The 16,725-nt window shown below is 43.5% G+C and overlaps 1 protein-coding gene across 8 annotated transcripts in view; it reads left to right on the top strand.

Annotated features, from left to right (window-relative positions):
* RARB (retinoic acid receptor beta) overlaps positions 1-16,725 on the top strand; it is a 672,606-nt gene that overhangs the window by 525,722 nt on the left and 130,159 nt on the right. For all 8 annotated transcript variants that reach the window (XR_009612006.3, XM_060638522.3, XM_060638523.3 and 5 more), the window contains one exon: positions 3,318-3,466. Coding sequence is in view for 4 of the 8 variants with exons in the window: in XM_060638522.3 (XP_060494505.1) it covers positions 3,318-3,466 (149 nt within the window). In the remaining 4 variants the exon portion in view is untranslated. The remainder of the gene's footprint in view (positions 1-3,317; positions 3,467-16,725) is intronic.

Raw genomic sequence — 16,725 nt, forward strand, 5'->3', positions numbered from 1 at the left:
GATGTATTAGGAGTGACACAGCCTTTCTTGAAGTCAGTTTGTCAACGTGAATTAAAAACTAACAAAATATTTTGAAACAACCATACCTTTTGAGCTGGTAATTCCACTTCTGAGAATTGATCTGCCACAGGCATGTGCTGAGATTAGCTACAAAGAGGTTCATCATAATGGAATGCTTTGCAGGAAAAATATTTATGGACGAGGAAATAAAACTCATGACACAGTAACTTAGAGTCCCAAACAGAATCTACAGTAGAAGTCCACTTTAGTAAACAAGCAAACGAACCAAAATCATTTATATGCATAGAAAAGTGGTCTGGAAGGATATATGCTAAGATGATGACAGCACCTTTCTCTAAGGAGTTGGTTTGGGGGAGATGGCTCTGCACGTTTGTTTTCTTAGATTTTTAACACAGAGCAGTATATTATTCTGTACTTTGAACAAGTACTGTTTTCTTGTTGATGTCATTATTTCTCATTTGCTTTCAGTGAAGCTGATTAGCTTAGTGTGAGGCCTGCTTTTGCATTTACAGCTTGAGAGCTGATCTGATAAGCTTTAGTGACATCTCAGATGCCGGCCTTTCTGCAGAACACTTGTCACAATAATGCCAAGCTGCCCAGAGTAAGAGCCGTCTTTGTCCCAGATACCTTGCTTCTAACCAGTAGAGACTGTAATATAGATTTATCTACTAGACCTGCGTTACTCTAATGAATTCATTCCAAGAAACTTCTGAATTATGAAAATACTATAATTATAGTTGATTCTACTCCAAAAGGATAATTAATTTTTTTTTGAGGAAGCAAATGAGTATATAAAAGCTATTTGATTTGTAATCGGGTTACCTAACAACCTAGAGGGGCTCTTAGTGCTTAGAATAAAGAAAAAAAGAAACGGGGACAAGTTCATGTATTAATTCAACAAATATTTATCGATTGCCTACCTACTGTGTGCCAGGACCGCTAGGCCTGGAACGCAGCTGTAAATGCTGCACGTAGGTAGGTTGGCCTCATGAAACCCATAGTTGGAAGGTGGCAGAGATAGAATATAAAGTTGTACACAAACTTTCTAAATTTGAATACTAGTTAGAGTTTTACAGAAAATAAAATAAAATAATGGGATGTAGCGATCAGGAGTGGGAAGGGGCTTTCTGTAGAAAAGCCATCTCTGAGGAGGTGACATTTGCTCGAAGAGCTCTCCAATTAGGGGAAATGGTTTAAGGGCAGTAGCCTTAAGTTGGTCGGAGAGCTTGGCCTCTTCAAGAGATGGAATAGGAGGCAGGTGTTTAGAAGTCGATAAATGAGAATGCTTGAGTTCAGTGATGTTGTTGCTAAGGGGCTGTATCATGAAGAGCCTTGTGGAACACAGTAATGAGATTGGCTTTGATCTAACCGGTGACTCTTGGAGGGTTTTCGACAAGTAAGGGAGAGGGGTTGATTTTAACTTTTTGAACAGTTCTCCGACTGCGCATTTGAGGAAGGGATTCTCGGGTAGAAGCCTAGGGACAGCGAGACCCTTGAGTAGCTAAGGTGAGAGATGATGGCGGTGTGGTAGCAGGATTATAAGATATGAGGGTGGATTCACAGCGTGTGAAGGGGTAGAGTTGCCCCAACTTCCTGAAGGCTTAGCTGTAAGACAATAACGTTGGTAGGATATCTCGTCTGGAAGATTGTGAGTAGTGGAACAACTGGAAATCTTACTTTCTGGGGAATATACTGTATATTCTCAAGTAATTTGGAGATTGGAAGATTCTGGAACATTATGTGATGACTTTGGGTGAGTCACTCCCTTCCTCATTCCCACCATACTTCATGAGCACTTTTGCCTGTGATAGGAAATGAGCCAGGTCTTGCTTTGGCTTTGAACATGCATCTGGAGACAAGGGATGGGAGAACCCTCGGATCTTAAATTCTATGAATTCCTATTAACCATGGAATTTGGGTGGTTAGAAAATGAGATGGGGAATTGTGGTTTTTTGTATGTTTGTTTTTGTTTTTGAGAGAGAGCACAAGTGAATGAGGGGCAGAGAGAGGAAGAGAGAGAGAGAAGTGGGGTTCACCCGGGGCTCGTGTTTGACCCAAAGTGGGGCTTGTGTTCTTACCCAAAGCAGGGCTCACGCTCACCTGAAGCGGGACTCGCGCTCACCCGATACGGGGCTTGAAATCACAGACTGTGAGATCATGGCCTGAGCTGAAGTCAGATGCTTAAGGACTGAGCCAGCCAAGCACCCCATGTTGCTTGAATACGGATCTAGAATCTAGAATAAAGAATCTAGATTAAATCTAGAATAAAGAGCTGTATGACTCTCCTATCATTAGGATAACCCACTGCTTCTCAAACATAAATTGTATGTTCGGCAATCTGAGGGTTTTGTTAAAATGCAGATTCTGCTTCCTTAGGCTTGAGCTGGGGCCTGATGGTATGTTTTCTAATAAGATGCTGATGATCTTAGTAGATGGTGATGCTGATTAGAAGGTGATGCTGATGCTGCTGGTCCAAGGACTAGTCTTGGAGTAGCAAAGGTCTTACCAATGTTTTTTTTTAAATCTTTATTTATTTTTAAGAGACAGAGCGTAGGCAGGGGAGGGGCAGAGAGAGAGGGAGACACAAAATCAGAAGCAGGCTCCAGACTCTGAGCTGTCAGCCCAGAGCCCCATGTGGGGCCCGAACTCACGGACGGTGAGATCATGACCCGAGCCCGAGTGGGACCCTCAACCCAACTAAGCCACCGGGGCACCCCACCCATATTGTGATTAATGAAGGTCCCTTAAGGCTGCACGCTGCAGGCCCTCCCCATATGCTTGCCCAGTAGCTGCTTCTGGCATTTTCTTCGTTTGTCTTAGGAAATTTACTTTTGATTAATTAAGTGAGCAACAGGGTCAAACAAGTCATTGCAGAGACTCTCCGTGGATCGGAAGCGAGGGGCAGCAGAAGAGCTGAAAGAAAGAGCTTCGGGTCTGCAGTGTGAAAATCTGACTTTGGGTCTTGGCTCTCGCGCCGCGCCGTTGATCCGGGACAAGTCACTGCGCGGCTCTGAGTTCCTGGTCCTCTGGAGGGTGGCCTGGTGATAAAATCCTCTCCCGCACAGTGCTGTGCTGCGCTGCAAATGAGAGAGGCCTGTGGGCTCTCCCTGTGAACCGCACAGCTCCGTGTCCCTGTCCCACTGCTGTGCCCACGGTGACAGGTGTTCTTGTGGGCCTATCCTTGCTCGGGTTGTTGCTGAACTTGGGGCCGCGGCCGGGGATTTCACTGGTGAGAAAGAAATGAACTGACAGATTATCTTTTTTTCTCCCCACCCCCCACCCCCTCCCCACCACAGCGATTGAAACGCAAAGCACGAGCTCCGAGGAACTGGTCCCCAGCCCTCCGTCTCCGCTTCCTCCCCCTCGTGTGTACAAACCCTGCTTCGTCTGCCAGGACAAATCATCCGGGTACCACTATGGGGTCAGCGCCTGTGAGGGCTGCAAGGTGAGTACCCACAGGCCTCTGCGCCCAGTGTGTGCTCACTCTCCACGTGCTCCGGGGGGTGGGGGCGTGACCTGCTCGGCTCCAGAAACAGGCTGCTTTGCCCTGGGCAATGTCACCCCCAGTGTGGCGCGCTGTGTTTATTTGATGGTTTCATTCCTTCCTTCTGTCTCATGAGTTGAAAATTCAGAAACTCCTGCAAATGACTGACTGGGGCCAAATGTTCTAGGGCCCTTAAAATAACATAACAGGTCTTTTCAGGTAACAAGAGCTTTTTGAAGGAGTCCAGAAAAGCATCACCCCGTTTCTCTTTAGAACATGCCGTCTGCTGTCTTTGTAGTTTTATTTTATTTTTAAATGTGACTGACAGTCCACTAAATCAACTTGCTGAGAATCCAAGGTTAGAAATTGGGATTTATCTTCTGGCTGTTTCCTCAGCCCTGTGGCCTTTGAATTACAGTTTGATTTTCAGCCTGTAGGGACTTGCTACTGTGTGTGTGTCATAAATTCAGGAGAGCTGGATTTAAAATTCCAGCCTACCGAGTAGGGGAGGCTGAACATGTGTCAGAGAGGATATGGCTGCTTTGAATCAAGTTAGACAATCGCTATCGAGTCCAACAGTCTTAATTGAATGAAAGAGCTTATTTTTTTTTTTTTTGAGAGAGAGAGAGAGAGAGAGAGAAAAGAAACAAAGAATGACTTCATAGGCAAATCCAACTCATCCACAGGCCATTTTTCAAAGGAACTATGGCTGTCTCGAGCTGGCCCTTCCCCCGATATACAGCTTCTTTATGTTCTCTAGGATGGTTGGTCAGATCCGTTCTTTATATGTCTACATTGGATGATACGTTGTAATTATAAACACGTTGGGGTAATATTACAGGGGCTCCCATCGGGTGCTCGGTGGCATTTTGTATTTGGCTTGTCAGAGTTAGTTATTATTCCTGTTTGTACTGGGTAGGCACTGTCGTGTAACAAACCGTCCTATAGCTGAATGAATGGCTTAAAACAACAAGCTTTTATCTGGCTTATGGTTCTGTGGGTCAGCTCTGCAGGCCAGGTTCCTCTGGGTGGTTCATCTGCTCCCAGCTATGCTCCACTGTGCGTTCCTGGTCAGCTGCAGGTTCGCCGGTTGGCTGTTCTTCTGGGGGTTGCCGAAGACTCCTGTTGGCTGGGAACTTTGGTCTTTCCCCCATGTGGTCTCTCGTGCCTGTAGGGCTAGTACTGGCTTATTTGCACAGGCAGGATTCTGGAAGGACACTCAAGGTCTCCAGAGGCCTCGGCTCAGATGTGACATGCTGTCACTTGTGACACATTCTGCTGGTCGAAGTAAGTCGTAAGGCCAGTGATGCTCAGCTGGTAGGAACATAAACTCAGCTTTCTTTTTTAGCATTTACTCATATGTGAGAGACAGAGAGCATGAGTGGGGGAGGGGCAGAGAGAGAGAGAGAGAGAGAGAGAGAGAGACAGAATCCAAAGCAGGCTTCAGGCTCTGAGCCGTCAGCACAGAGCCCAACTTGGGGCTCCAACTCATGGACCGGGAGATCATGACCTGAGCTGAAGTCAGACGCTTACCCGACTGAGCCACCCAGGTGCCCAATGTAAACTCAACTTTCTAAGGCAAGAAGCTGGAAATTCACATTATTAGAGGCGGGAATACAGGGTAAGGAGAAATGGAGTCAGGTTTGCGTGCAGTCTACCGCCCTGAATGCCTTATTGTCTGTGGCACAGAGTGGATAGGGGCCCTAGCTTGCCTGCACAGTAGCTCACACACAGTGTGGCATATAGTGGGTGCTTAAAGATCTCGGTTGAACAAACACATAAATGTCACTCAGCCCCTGAAAGAAATTATGTGAGGCTTCCCTTCTTTTCAAGTCCTTTGGAAAAACATGTATCATTTTACTGAGTGAGGCCAGTTGGGGGGAATCCACGGAAGACCTAGGAACATCTCTCTACCTCTGGCATTGTGTTGGTTGCTTTAAAGGCGTGTCCTTTCCTCCAGTAGCTTCGGATAAGGTGATCAGGCAAGTTCACACAGCAGCCAGTTGGCAGCTGGGTGAAAAGTGAAACATTTGGGCGTCCAGTGGTCACTTTTAATGTTGGTTGCTAGCTGACCCCGCTTCGCCTTGTCCTGAGATTTGGGACATCTGTGGCAGAACACCAGTTCACTCTGTCCGCTGGTTTGGCAATACGTAAATAAACCCTTTCCTGACGACCATTTGAAAGTTAGAAGGCACTCCTTAATTTAAAAAAAAAAAAATGTTAAGTCATGTCCTGTCCAGAAATCTGAATGCGGTATGTTGTAACCCAGCTTACCTGCTCCCATTATGTCCTGGGAAAAGAAATGACCCAACGTCTATCTTCCCCAGCAGCTTTCAGGCCCTATGCATTAAACTCTTTCACAATCCGCATGGTACACGCTGTTTTCATCAGCTCTTAGTCAGCTAATTCCCCAACTTCTTGTCGTAATTTTGGATTCTGACTCTTTTTAGGAAAAACCCCAACAAAAACAAAACCCAGACCAGCGCAGGCAACTTTGATAAACTTGGTTCCGCTGTTCAGAGCGCTGTTGTGGCACAGTTTTTTCACAGAGTGAAAGCCCAAGAAGGCTGGTCAGCCACTCGTTGAATTTGAGGGGATTTGCCTGGTGGGTTTTGTCGAGCTCTGAAAACGTGGGCTGCCTTTCCCCTAGGTGGTCGAGAAAGACTGTGTTTTGGGGCGCCTGGGTGGCTCAGTCGGTTAAGTGGCTGACTTCGCTCAGGTCATGATCTCGCGGTCCGCGAGTTCGAGCCCCGCGTCGGGCTCTGTGCTGACAGCTTGGAGCCTGGAGCCTGTTTCCGATTCTGTGTCTCCCTCTCTCTGCCCCTCCCCCGTTCATGCTCTGTCTCTCTCTGTCTCAAAAGTAAATAAACGTGAAAAAAAATTTAAAAAAAAAAAAAAAAAGAAAGACTGTGTTTTGGCTGGCTGGGACAATGTCGTGCTAAAATTCACCGAACTGAAAAGCGTAAGTCGAAAGTATAGTGTACAGCCAAAGGAGAAGAAATAACGATTAAGACAAAATTAAAGATAACAGTCATCATTTTTAAAAGCCACTAAACTAAAGCTCGTTGTATACAAAAAATAGAAAATTCAAACCACTATAGTTCTACCCTGGGAGAAAACCTGTGTTAAATCTATTTTTTTATGAGTACGTGCGTGTTGTTTTGTTTTTTATAAAAATAGAATTTTATGTTGTATGCTGGCTTTAATCTGCTTTTTAAATTTAATAGTCTTTCATGGCCAAAATTTAAACAACTGCCTAGTGTTTACGGTTATAACATTAATGTGGTAATTTATGGCTATATCGTAATGTATTTAACAAATTCCCTGTTGTTCAATTAAGGTGTTTACAGTTTTCTCTCTATTATAAATAATAACGTATAGCCTTGAGGTATATCTGTGATCATTTTTTTTAGGATAAATTAGTAGGCTTGGAATTTCTAGGTCATTGGCTTTGTACATTTTTAAGGCTTTTGATACAAATTGCCAAAATGCCCTCTGAAAGAGGCATATCAATTTAATATCTGTGAGTCTGTTAAAAGTTAATCGTATTAGAGACTATCTATTAGGAATCTCTCCCATGTGATGATAAGGTAATGAATCAAGAAACAACTTCTGTCCTGGAATTCTGCCTATATTTAATTAGGTTGTTTATAAGGGGCCCCCTGCATGTTATCATTTGGAGCTGGCAGCAGATACACCAGGGTCCCTGATCGACCGATAAGGGCTGGCCCATTTTTTGGCTAGAGATCAAAGATCACTGTTCCGGGTTGGGAGCCTCTGCTCTAAAATAGGACTCCCTAACAGAACCGAATTTATGTCTGTAAGAAGTAATGCCCACGGTGGCTTCAGCCTGTCATGACCAGGACGACCTTATTGACTCTTGTTTGGGGAAGAGAACCTTCTTTCTTCTTAGGGAATAGGTGGCAGTCTCAGACTCAGAATTTAATGAATGGGTTGCAGTCGACCTCTGGGAATGGCCAGTGACCACTGTGTTGACATAGCTTCACTATGGCAACATAACCGCTAGATGCACCATAGGGATGTCCCGTTTAGGGGATTTCCAGCTGAGCAATGACAGGTTTTTTGGAAGGGACAAAGAGGACATAAAGGGAACATATGGTGTGGCCAAAAAGGTTAAACAACGTAAAGTGATAAAGTTGATTTTCATGTGCCTTCAAGAAACCGTCTGATTGCTCATAGCTAGAATTTATGCATAATTTTGGCCTTCATCAGATTTTATATTGATTGTGGAGTTGAGAGTGAGAAGACTAGTTAGGCTGATATAAATACTATAAATGTAAATACTAACTAGGTATTTGAATCTTAGTTAGTCTACTTGATAGCTTTGTGACCTTGGGCAAGCATCTTTAATTGTCTGCGTCTCTCTCTTCTCATGTGGAAAAATGGAGATAATAATACTGTCTAGTTCATGATATTGTTGGGAGTATAAAATGAGTGACCATAAAGCAAACAGTATCTGGCCCATGGGAAGTGGCCGGTACACTCAATTATGGTTTGTGTTGTCATTAACTTAATAACTTTCACACAGTGACGTAACATCAGTTATACTCTTAGTATTCTTTCTTGTAATGTTCTTTCAGCCTTTCTCCATTTCTTTATACCAAAAATAAACACCGCCTTTTTCTTTCAAGACTCAGGTTAAGACCCCACCACTCCTTAGAACCTACCCTGATTATTCCAGTACAGGGGTTGGCAAGTCGTTTCCGTAAAGAGTCAGATAGTAAATATTTTAGGCTTTGAAGGCCATCTGGTCTCTGTCATAGCCACTCAGCTCTGTCGCGGTAGTATGAAAGGAGCCATAGACAATACGTCAGAGAATGGCCATCGATATGTTTCAATCAAACTTTATTTATAAAAATAAGCAATGGACCACATTTGGCCCTTGGACCTAGTTTCTGGACCTTTGCTAAATACGTGGTGATATGTTCTTTCTTATAATTTGTAAAAGTCAAAGGCTGGTGGTCCAAAGGACTCATGCCAGAGGTGCCAGGCCAGTTGTTTCTGGTGGACTGTAGGCCCGGGAATGTGGTGCTTCCTTCTCACTTCCTTCAGGAATATTGTTTAACAGAAGTTCATGTCAATTGCCCAGGGCTCCATGATGGGAGCTTCAAGACCTCCCTCTCTCTCTCTCTCTCTCTCTCTCTCCCTTTCTCTCTCTCTCTCTCTCTCTCTCTCTCTCTGTTTTTACTCTAACCCCTCATTCCCACTCAGCTCCCACTTCTTAGCAGTTTCCTTATAAGTGAGCTGCTTCCAGAAACACCTAGCATCTTACTTTGGAGAGGTTTATGGGATGTATTTTATGAGCTGCTGTATTAGTAAGCTTTTCTTGCTTATAACCCACGTGCTTGTTGGCTGAACAGTAGACATATATTATTTGTCACAATTCTGTGCAGGTTTTCTTGTCTTGGTTCAGGTGGTCTAGGTGGCCTCACATGACAGAGTCCTTGGCAGAACGACTGGATCTTCTTCCTGTGTTACCACTCCTCATCCATTAGCCTAGCCTGGATTTGTTCACATGGTGGTGGATGGGTTCCCCATCATAAGAGAGGACAAGCACCAGTGAGCAAACTTCTGGTTGCATCACACTTGCTAACGTCCTATTGGTCAAACAAGTTACATGGTCACACCTTAGCCTGAGGGATAGAGAAATAGACTGCACCTTTGAAGAGGAAAAGTGGCCAAGTCACTTGCAAAAGTGAGGAGTATATTAGAGCTGGAATTTCACTGTATATGGTCTTTTTTTTTTTCCTGAGAGAGCACGACCGTGAGCAAGGGAGCGTGCCAGAGAGAGAGAGAGAGAGAGAGAGACAGAGGGAGAGAATCTTATGCAGGCTCCATGCTCAGCATGGAGAGTTCAATCCCTCGACCCTGAGATCGTGACCTGAGCCAAAATCAAGAGTTGGATGCTCAACCGATTGAGCCACCCAGGCACCTACCGTCTTCCATTAACTCCTGATTTCATGTGTTAAGTCTCTTCTCACAACTGTATTCACCATTCCATCATCTTTTAGCAGATAATTATTGAACTAAGTTTCAGGGCGTAGGCCAGACCCTGGAGATATAACAGTAAACGCAAGAGAGATGGTCCTCCTGGAACTTCTTGTCTCACACAAATGATGAACAGATGATGAACAATCCAAACTTGGAAGAAAAGGAACAGAATGGTCTGGTAAACAACAGTGGAGGGATACCTGATTTATTCAGGAGTGAGGGGAGACCTTATGATTGGAAGGAACCAACTGTGTAACAGGGGAAAGCATTTTAGATCAAAACTGAATCTAGGGCAATTTCTTCTTTCTTTGCTGTATCTGTTACCTTGTCTCGGCCTTAATAAATTTGTGAAATTCTAATTCACAAGTATGAACCCAATCCTACACCAAATATTAAGGTAAAACAGAGTTATTGTACTCATTTCTTATTAGGATGGCTTATGCGGTGTGGGTATTTGTAAGTCGAGGGGTGGGTAGGGGGAGGAGAAAACTGGCCTGTTGAATACCTTCTCTATACCACCCATTGGGACGTTTGATACTCTTGTTTCGTTTAATTCTCACAAGAGCACTGTAGGGAGTAGGCTTAAAGATGCCCATTTTACAGATGAGACAACTGAGGTTCAGAGAGGTAAAGGAACTTGGTTAAGGTCACACAGCTTGTCTTTTTGAAGGCTAGGATTGAAATCTTATGCCTGTTGGAAAGCACCCCGCTGCTTTAGCTGCAGGGAAACAGCAGGTAGGAAGCAGTGGTAGGTTATGTTCTAGAGTGGGGGTTTCATGGGGTAACAGATTAAAAGCAGGTGGGAGAATACTTAAAAAGAAAAACAACCCTACTGGATCAGTCGTTTCATAAAAGAAATGGCATTTTTACAACAAAAAGCAAAAAAAGGAAGAGCTTACAAGGCCGGCTTTCCCAAGAAGGGCCGGTTAACAGACAGGACCCACCCTCGGGCACGCTCCCAGATGGTGTTGTGTCCTTGTTCTCTGCTTTGCCCTTGATGAGTGGAAACTTCCCATCCACAAGCTAGCGTTTGGGAGCCACTGTCCAGCCCCCATGGGGAGCCCCTGGGTGCCGCCATGATGGTGAGCCTTCCCCACAAGGGCACAGAGGAAATGCTTGCTTAAGGTCACGCTGGTAGCCTTCTATTTAAAGCAGCCTTTAAGAGTTTAAACTGCACTAGCCCCCTCAGTCCCTCAGGGCTAATTTTGTCCATTTTCTCATCTGCCTTTGTTTTCCTTGCCTCTGAAGAAGGGAGGCCCTCATCTCCACGACAGTGTTCGGCCGCTGGGCTGTTTTTTTCCTGGCAGACAGCAAGTAATATGTTCTGTCACAAAAAGTTTTGCAATCAGGAAGATGGATGTCTGCACTTAATTTTAGAACTTCTATTAAATACTATAAATGTGCTTAGTGATTTTATTTGACTGAGGCCACTTAAAACGACATTGTTTTTTTGTTTTTAATTGGCATGGATAAACACGAGCGGTATGCTCTGTTTGGAGAACATTTCTGGCTTTGCCACACTGATCTTTGCTTCTGTTCAGAGGCCTCCCACAGCACTGGGCCCCAAGAACAACGTAACATGCTAAAGGCCGTAGCTAAAACTGAATTATGAAGCTTGCCATGGATTTCATTAAGTTTTCGAACCCTACAAAGTCGGTCCCCTCATAGACCCAAAGAGCCATTCGTATTCAAATCGGCCAATAATGGAGAATTGACTTACTCTGCCATTAATCAGACATCTATTAAACACTTTCCACGACAAGGCTTAGGTACAGAAAGGAAAGGTTTTATGTATTTTGTTCCCAGAGTTGTATCCCAGTGTGTATAAAGTACGTAGAAAGGTGCTTGTTGAATAATAAGCGCATGGTAAATATTTATGGCCTGAGTGGATAGACAAACAGCGCGTGTACCATGTTCTTTGACCCTTAGGGGGCTTGATGAGCACAGAGGTTGGGCCTCACATCCCTCTGACACATTCAGGGAAGGCTGTAGACAAGAGACGATTTTATAGACGTGTTAGCATTTTCCAGATGGGGAAGAGGAGAGGAGTGTCTACGGCAAAAGTTGAAGGCAAAGGAACTTGGAATAGCCTATGAAGACTTAGGTGGAAAAATGGAAACATATTCATTCCGTCGACACTGGTTTTGTTTTGTCCTGTGCAAGCATCTGGGGATCAGCCAGGCATTAAAGATGCTCCAGAAGACTCATTACGTATCATGTCTTCTCCAGAATCCCCCAGTTAGGTCCCCCTCTTTTACATTTTTTATTGTTCTCCTTTGTAGCCCTTACTGGGACTGTAATGAAGTTATTATTTATGGAGCCATTGGTTTGATACCCTCTTCTTCTTTCAGACTATAAGCTCCAGGAGGGCTGGGACTCGTCTCGGTGCCCAGCACAGTGCTCTTCACATAGTAGGGCTTCGGTGCATGAGTGATTTTTTTTTTTTTTTTATCACAAATTACTTGTAATTATACAGTAATTGATACAGTAATAAATAACCTAATCAAGCAGATATAATTCTGTGCTAGTGCACGTATAATTTTATACGTCCTATCTAATATCATAATTGCATCTCATTATATAGGGTTTGTAACGATGCCTTAATGAAAACGCTTATAAATTTTATAAACAGGAAAAGGCCTTTTATGGCCAAAGTGCAGCTCATTTTCTTAGTAATTTCTGCCTTCCACCTCAGAGTTAACCGTTCTCTTCCATACTGTCTTCAAGCAGACTCTTAAGGGCTAGTACCTGTAATGATATACTCAGGAACACTGTGGGCTCTTAGTGCTTTAATGTAAATAAAAATCTCAACATCGAGAAATCTACTTCCGTGTCTAGAAACATTAAGAGAGCTGAAATGGCAATCTGGCTTTTCCTAGTAATAGATCCTACTGAAGGAGAAAACACATTTTTTTCTTCTGGATAAACGTTATTCTAAATTGAGAAATCATTTTGGGTTGAAAAGGCAGAAAAGTCTTTTTTTTTTTTTTTCCTGGTGTATGAATAAACAGGAAGTGGAGGGCGAATTTTGAATTAGCTTGCAACCCTGTACTTTTTTTTCCATGTTGGCTTGGTGAAAACAGTCGATTTATTTTGGTGGTTTTAAATGGTTTATACATTTTCTAATCATTAGAAGTTCAGAAATGCTTGTTGAAATGGTTACTTTGCTTGCTGTTTAAAAATATCTGGAACACTTTCGTTTGCTGTTTTTATTAAACAAACTCATTCTTGGTAGAGGTTTTACCACTGTCATATACTAGAGAGGCAATTCCCAATGTTGATAGTTAGCCTGTTGATTTGAAAATGGCTCGCCTCCCAGTGATGTCTCAAGTGCCCGTTTCATGTTTTGGTCGATTAAAAAAAATTAATCAAAAATCAACACTCTTTTTTCTGATTTTAAGCCAATGAGGGATGAGAAGCAAAAGAAGTTGCTTTGACAAAATTTCTAGAGACCGTCTTCTAAAAATGAATGGTGACGATGTATTACAATTACACCAAACAAAAACAAAAGTGTATTTTTGTCAGAGAAATAAAAGAATATTTTCAGGGTTTCCTGAGAGTGATATAAACTATGACTGAAAATCATTTCCGTATAAATCAAATTTGTACCATCATCGGTGGTGATTTAGTTACTTTTGGGAGATGAGTGTTACAGCCTTTTTTCTTTCTAAACCTTTTACCAGAGAGGTGAAATAGAGAGCTTTCAATTCTATATTTCCTTCTCCTGGGTGAACTCTTGGAAAAAAGTAATAAGAAGGAAATTGGCAAGGGCATCCTGTTTTCGCAGCCCCTTTATTTCTCTTCATGAGGGCAAGGCTGTGAGCCCCTAGTCTTTCCCCCTCTGTGTGGTTGCCTCTCTTCCCACCTGCAGACCTGTGTAAGAGCACAGAAACCGTGAAAATATCTTACACTGATACTGCCTCTTAGTTTCTAAAGCACGCTCACATATGGAATTAAATTAGGCTGAGCTTAGCTGCAGTATAAAACAAAACCAGAAACACTCCAAAATGTGCAAAATCTTGTCCAGAATTTTTTCTTTTGCACATGTCAGCTCAAGGCATGTATTCCTGGTTGGTATCGTCTCTCTTCTGTACAGGGATTAGGAAGTCTGGCTCCTCCCAGCATTATAGCTTGGCATCCACTAGGTCTTTAGTTATCATCTGGAATGAGAGCGAGAGCATGGGGGGAGGTCGCCTGCCTGCTCCTTAAAAGCCAGGGCCTGAAGTGGCATGCATCATTCGGCAAGAACTGCTCCCATGACCAAAACCGATTGCAAGACGTGTAGTCTAGCCTTGTGCCCAGGTACAGACCTGCCGTCGTGGAAGGAAGTAATGAATTTGGTGGAGCGCTAACAGTTTCTGCCTGAGGCTTTTTATTTGATCTTCATACCTTTTGGAGAAGTAGGTGGCATAGGTTTTCCCCCCACATTTCACACATGTGAAAACTTCAGAGTTTCTGGGACCAAGTTCCACCGTCCACGCTCTTGACTTATAATCTACTTCTGTTTACCGCAGTGGTTATTGTGGGAACCAACTTGGATACGTTTCTGCATTTAATTTTCCCGAATCTTATCAGACTGTGTTTTCAAAGTTTATGATTCTAAACATCTCTATATTCTTGATCTGTCCTCTTTTGACATTTTGAGAGACTGGCAAGGCTTACCCAGTAGAGCAAGACCTTTCGCAGGGCTTAGATTCCACAAGGCACAAATCACACGTAGCCAGAATGACCCCAGAAAATCCCTGTGGCAAGCAGACTGTTGGAGACTGACATATGTCTCTCATTAAGACCTACAAAGCCAATTCTTCCTCCAGCTTTGGAAACATGTTGCTGTCCCTTCTGCGGAGCACCAGATGAAGCCCTTGCTTTGTTTTCCTGTTGTACCAAACCTGTGTGTCCTTAAGCCCAAGAATCGCACTCCTGTCATGAAAATCACACATCTTCCTAGATGTTTCTTTGTTACTGAGTTGCTCTTCCCGTGATAGTTTCCTTGGGGTTGGAATCTCTCTTTTTTTTTCTCTCTCTCTCTCTCTCTTTTTTTTTTTTTTTTTAACATTTATTTATTTTTGAGACAGAGAGAGACAGAGCATGAACGGGGAGGGGCAGAGAGAGAGGGAGACACAGAATCGGAAGCAGGCTCCAGGCTCTTAGCCATCAGCCCAGAGCCCGATGTGGGGCTCGAACTCACGGACCGCAAGATTGTGACCTGAGCTGAAGTCGGACACTCAACCGACTGAGCCACCCAGGCGCCCCTGGAATCTCTCCTGTGCTGTATACGAACTGGGTCTTTTTGTTTTGTTTTTGTCTTTCTTCGGTATTTTTCCACTTCGGAGCGGCGACTAGATGTGTCGTATGGAGAAGCAGTGCCAGAATGGAGAAGATTTTGTTGTGTGGCCCCTAGAACTCATCCCTGAAAAAACTCTACAGAGGGGGGAATAAAACTCCATGTGCCTCTCCGCCTGTACAATGCTGGCATTGTCTGGGGTGGAGAGAAAAAGCGGGGTTCTGGCAGGCGTGCCCCATTAGAGCCTTGTTCCTTGTTCCATATTGAAAAGATGACATTCCTTTGCTAGCAACGTCCTGCCCAGATTTCTGGCACCAGTTCTGTGGCCAGCCGTGTCGCCTGGGGCATTTTTGTTTGGGTGGATTTTGTTTTATTTCAAGAGCAGCGAAGTGCAGGCTACAGAAGTGTACAAGGTAGAACTGTTTTTATAGAGCTTGTTGGCGAACTCGTGAGTACAGTCAAGGTGGCCCGTCTGCCAGGGCGTCTGCTGCCGAGTCACCGGTGTCAAAATGCAAAAAGTTGCATAGAGTGAACCGAACTGCTTAACTTTTTCTCAAGTGTCCTCGAGGCAGTCTTTGGGTTTTAACATGGGCTCCCTCCTCCCTCTCAGGATTTCATGTAATGCTTCATTTATAACAGAGATTGGTGGATTTGCAAAGTAAATATTCCGATCAGGGAAAGCAAAATCTTCAGTGACCCTCTCAATTCTTCTATGGAGGCTTTTTCTGTGTCTGGGAAGAGACATCCTTTATACTGGCTGCAGCTTTGAACTGGAGCACGTAAAATGTATTTCCCAGGTTCCGTGAGCCTTAACATAATGAGCAGTAGAAAACTCTGAGGTAGGCCAGTGAGGGGGAGAATGCTTTGGCTTCATAAAGCATTTTCATGGCTACACAAATTTGGACAAACTAGAGTGAGCAAGCAAGTCTGTGCCTTTGAATCGGAAATTAGCAGCCTCCTAAATATACAACACCACTATTCATACGGGCCTGGAAAGTCCCCCAAATCGTGAAAATTATCCTTATCAGTCAGACCCGGCAGGGATCATCTGACTGCTCCTCAAGGGAATGAGAATTTGAGTTTGGATCTCACGTCCATATGTCAAACTCAAACAGTAAATGAGCTACGCTCTATCTGGGGACTTTGGGAGCGTGAGCATACTTTTAACCAACAAGCACTTTTGAGAGCGGCTGCCCTAATTTATATTACTCCTCATTAACATAAATAATTAGTTTCGGAGTAATAGAGTTTGTGGGGAGGCATGTTTCTGATATTTGTTTGTTTCCGGAGGCATGCTCTGCTGTGTTAGGTGCTCCTTCGAGTGGTTGGTACCCTAAGTTAGCAAATTTACAGACAACATGCTCCATAAGATATGTTTGATGGTCTCCATTCCATGTGAATATATGATATATTATGTTTATTACTGCATCAGAAACATTATGCTCAAATGTTTGAATAGTTCTGAGTGTATTTGTTGTGTTGAACTGGGACAGAAAAAGTATGAAACTTACCAGTCCCGTGCCAGACGTTGTGGGAAGAACATATTAGAAATAGAGCCCACGAATTCTGGTTATTTTCCCAAAGTGGAATTAAATGTAAAATTTCTCATTCAGTTGTGTTTTGGTCTTAAGTGATTATTTCCCGCTTTGAGAGTTAGGTGGGAAATCAGTTTCAGTGCGAACTTGGTGCAAATTCTTAGCTGTTGACCGGCAGTTTCAATGTCATGTACACATCACACATACAGATATGGTATTTATGTCCGTAAATATTTGTGGCAGGTAGCATCTGCATAAAATTGTGAATTGCATAGCAAGCCTAAATGAGTCCACCACCAAATATACTTGTTTTTAAACATAAACTCCTAATGAGGCCATTTGTTTTGGTATACCCATGTGCGGAATGTTTGCTGTGAGAGGGCGCACAG

Source organism: Panthera onca, chromosome C2, assembly GCF_046562875.1.
Source record: "Panthera onca isolate mPanOnc1 chromosome C2, mPanOnc1 haplotype 2, whole genome shotgun sequence".
NCBI lineage: Eukaryota > Metazoa > Chordata > Mammalia > Carnivora > Felidae > Panthera > Panthera onca.